This window comes from Galeopterus variegatus, unplaced genomic scaffold (genome assembly GCF_000696425.1).
Source record: "Galeopterus variegatus unplaced genomic scaffold, G_variegatus-3.0.2 Scaffold1060, whole genome shotgun sequence".
Taxonomy (NCBI): domain Eukaryota; kingdom Metazoa; phylum Chordata; class Mammalia; order Dermoptera; family Cynocephalidae; genus Galeopterus; species Galeopterus variegatus.
This window is the reverse complement of record NW_007727171.1, coordinates 403,628-404,689: the sequence shown is the minus strand read 5'-3', so window position 1 is coordinate 404,689 and position 1,062 is coordinate 403,628. Positions and strand designations below refer to the sequence as shown.

Genomic DNA, 1,062 nt, shown 5'->3' with positions numbered 1-1,062 from the left:
AGAAAAGGGCAGTTTATTCACTCCAGCTGGCCAGTGTCCGTTTCCCAAGGAGCAACCAAGGAAGAGCAGCCTCGGGCCTTGGTCTTGTGGGGTTGTTAAAGGCAAAAACTACATCCCGTTGGCACATGGGTTTGTGCAGATGCACAAAGCAAGCTAGGGAGCTAGGTCACAGAAGCCAAGAATGAGCCGTTAGAGCAATCAAGCTTACAACTTTTCATTGTGTATGTTCCCATGTAATAGTTCACTGTGTATGGTTCCTGTTCCCATGTAATTGTTTACTGTGTATGGCTCCTGTTTCTATGCAACGGCTTTTGTTTCTAGGAGAAGGTCAACAGTTTCTCATGCAGAAGGGGGGCTAGTCTGCAGGTCAGATGGAATAAAATGGAGTTACTTAGGTTAAGCAAGCAATTCTACAGAATCAGATAGCGTACGTTATGAGGGTGTAGGGGGCTCTATTTTAACATCTGGTCCTGGGGCTAAAATTAGTAGCTGCAGTCTTTGGGAGACTTTTCTGTAGGGTCTCTCTCTGTCATCGGCTGGTTCTTAGACAGTAGGTTCCATCTGAGGAGCTTGGAGTTCCCACAAGACTGAGCTTCCTGTGCCATTTGCTGCAGGCCACAGTCAGGAGCAGATGACAGTAGCATTGGCACAGGCCACAGTAGAACGGTTTTCATTATATAGTTCCAGCAACACCTGGTACTTTCCCTGCAAGGGACATAGGCAAAGTATTAGGCATGTGACCAACGGTACAATCAGCCATTTAACAAGCATTTGCANTATGTGGGTGAATTAATTTGTTTGTTTTTTTTTTTTTAGCTCCCACCAATGAGTGAGAACACTCTTAGCTTATTTTCAATTTTTAAAGCCACCTTGGGTCTTCAGAGGCGTCAGAGAGTATGGGAGGTGCTGTGGGGGTTGAAGCCTTCTTTGGAGAAGCTGGAAGAGAAGGCTCAGTGAAAAGCACAGATGGTGTTCTATTTCCATTCACTTTGGGATATTTGTTTTTTATGGCACCTTTTTAGTCATGACGGCTTGTCAGAGATTATATCAATCCAAACCTGT

General features: G+C 44.9%; 1 protein-coding gene across 1 annotated transcript in view; it reads right to left on the bottom strand.

Moving 5' to 3' along the window:
- Positions 1-264: 264 nt before the first annotated feature.
- LY86 (lymphocyte antigen 86) overlaps positions 265-1,062 on the bottom strand; it is a 65,097-nt gene continuing 64,299 nt past the window's right edge. The window contains exon 5 of the mRNA XM_008574538.1: positions 265-705. Within this exon, the coding sequence (XP_008572760.1) occupies positions 622-705 (84 nt within the window). The 3' untranslated portion in view covers positions 265-621. The remainder of the gene's footprint in view (positions 706-1,062) is intronic.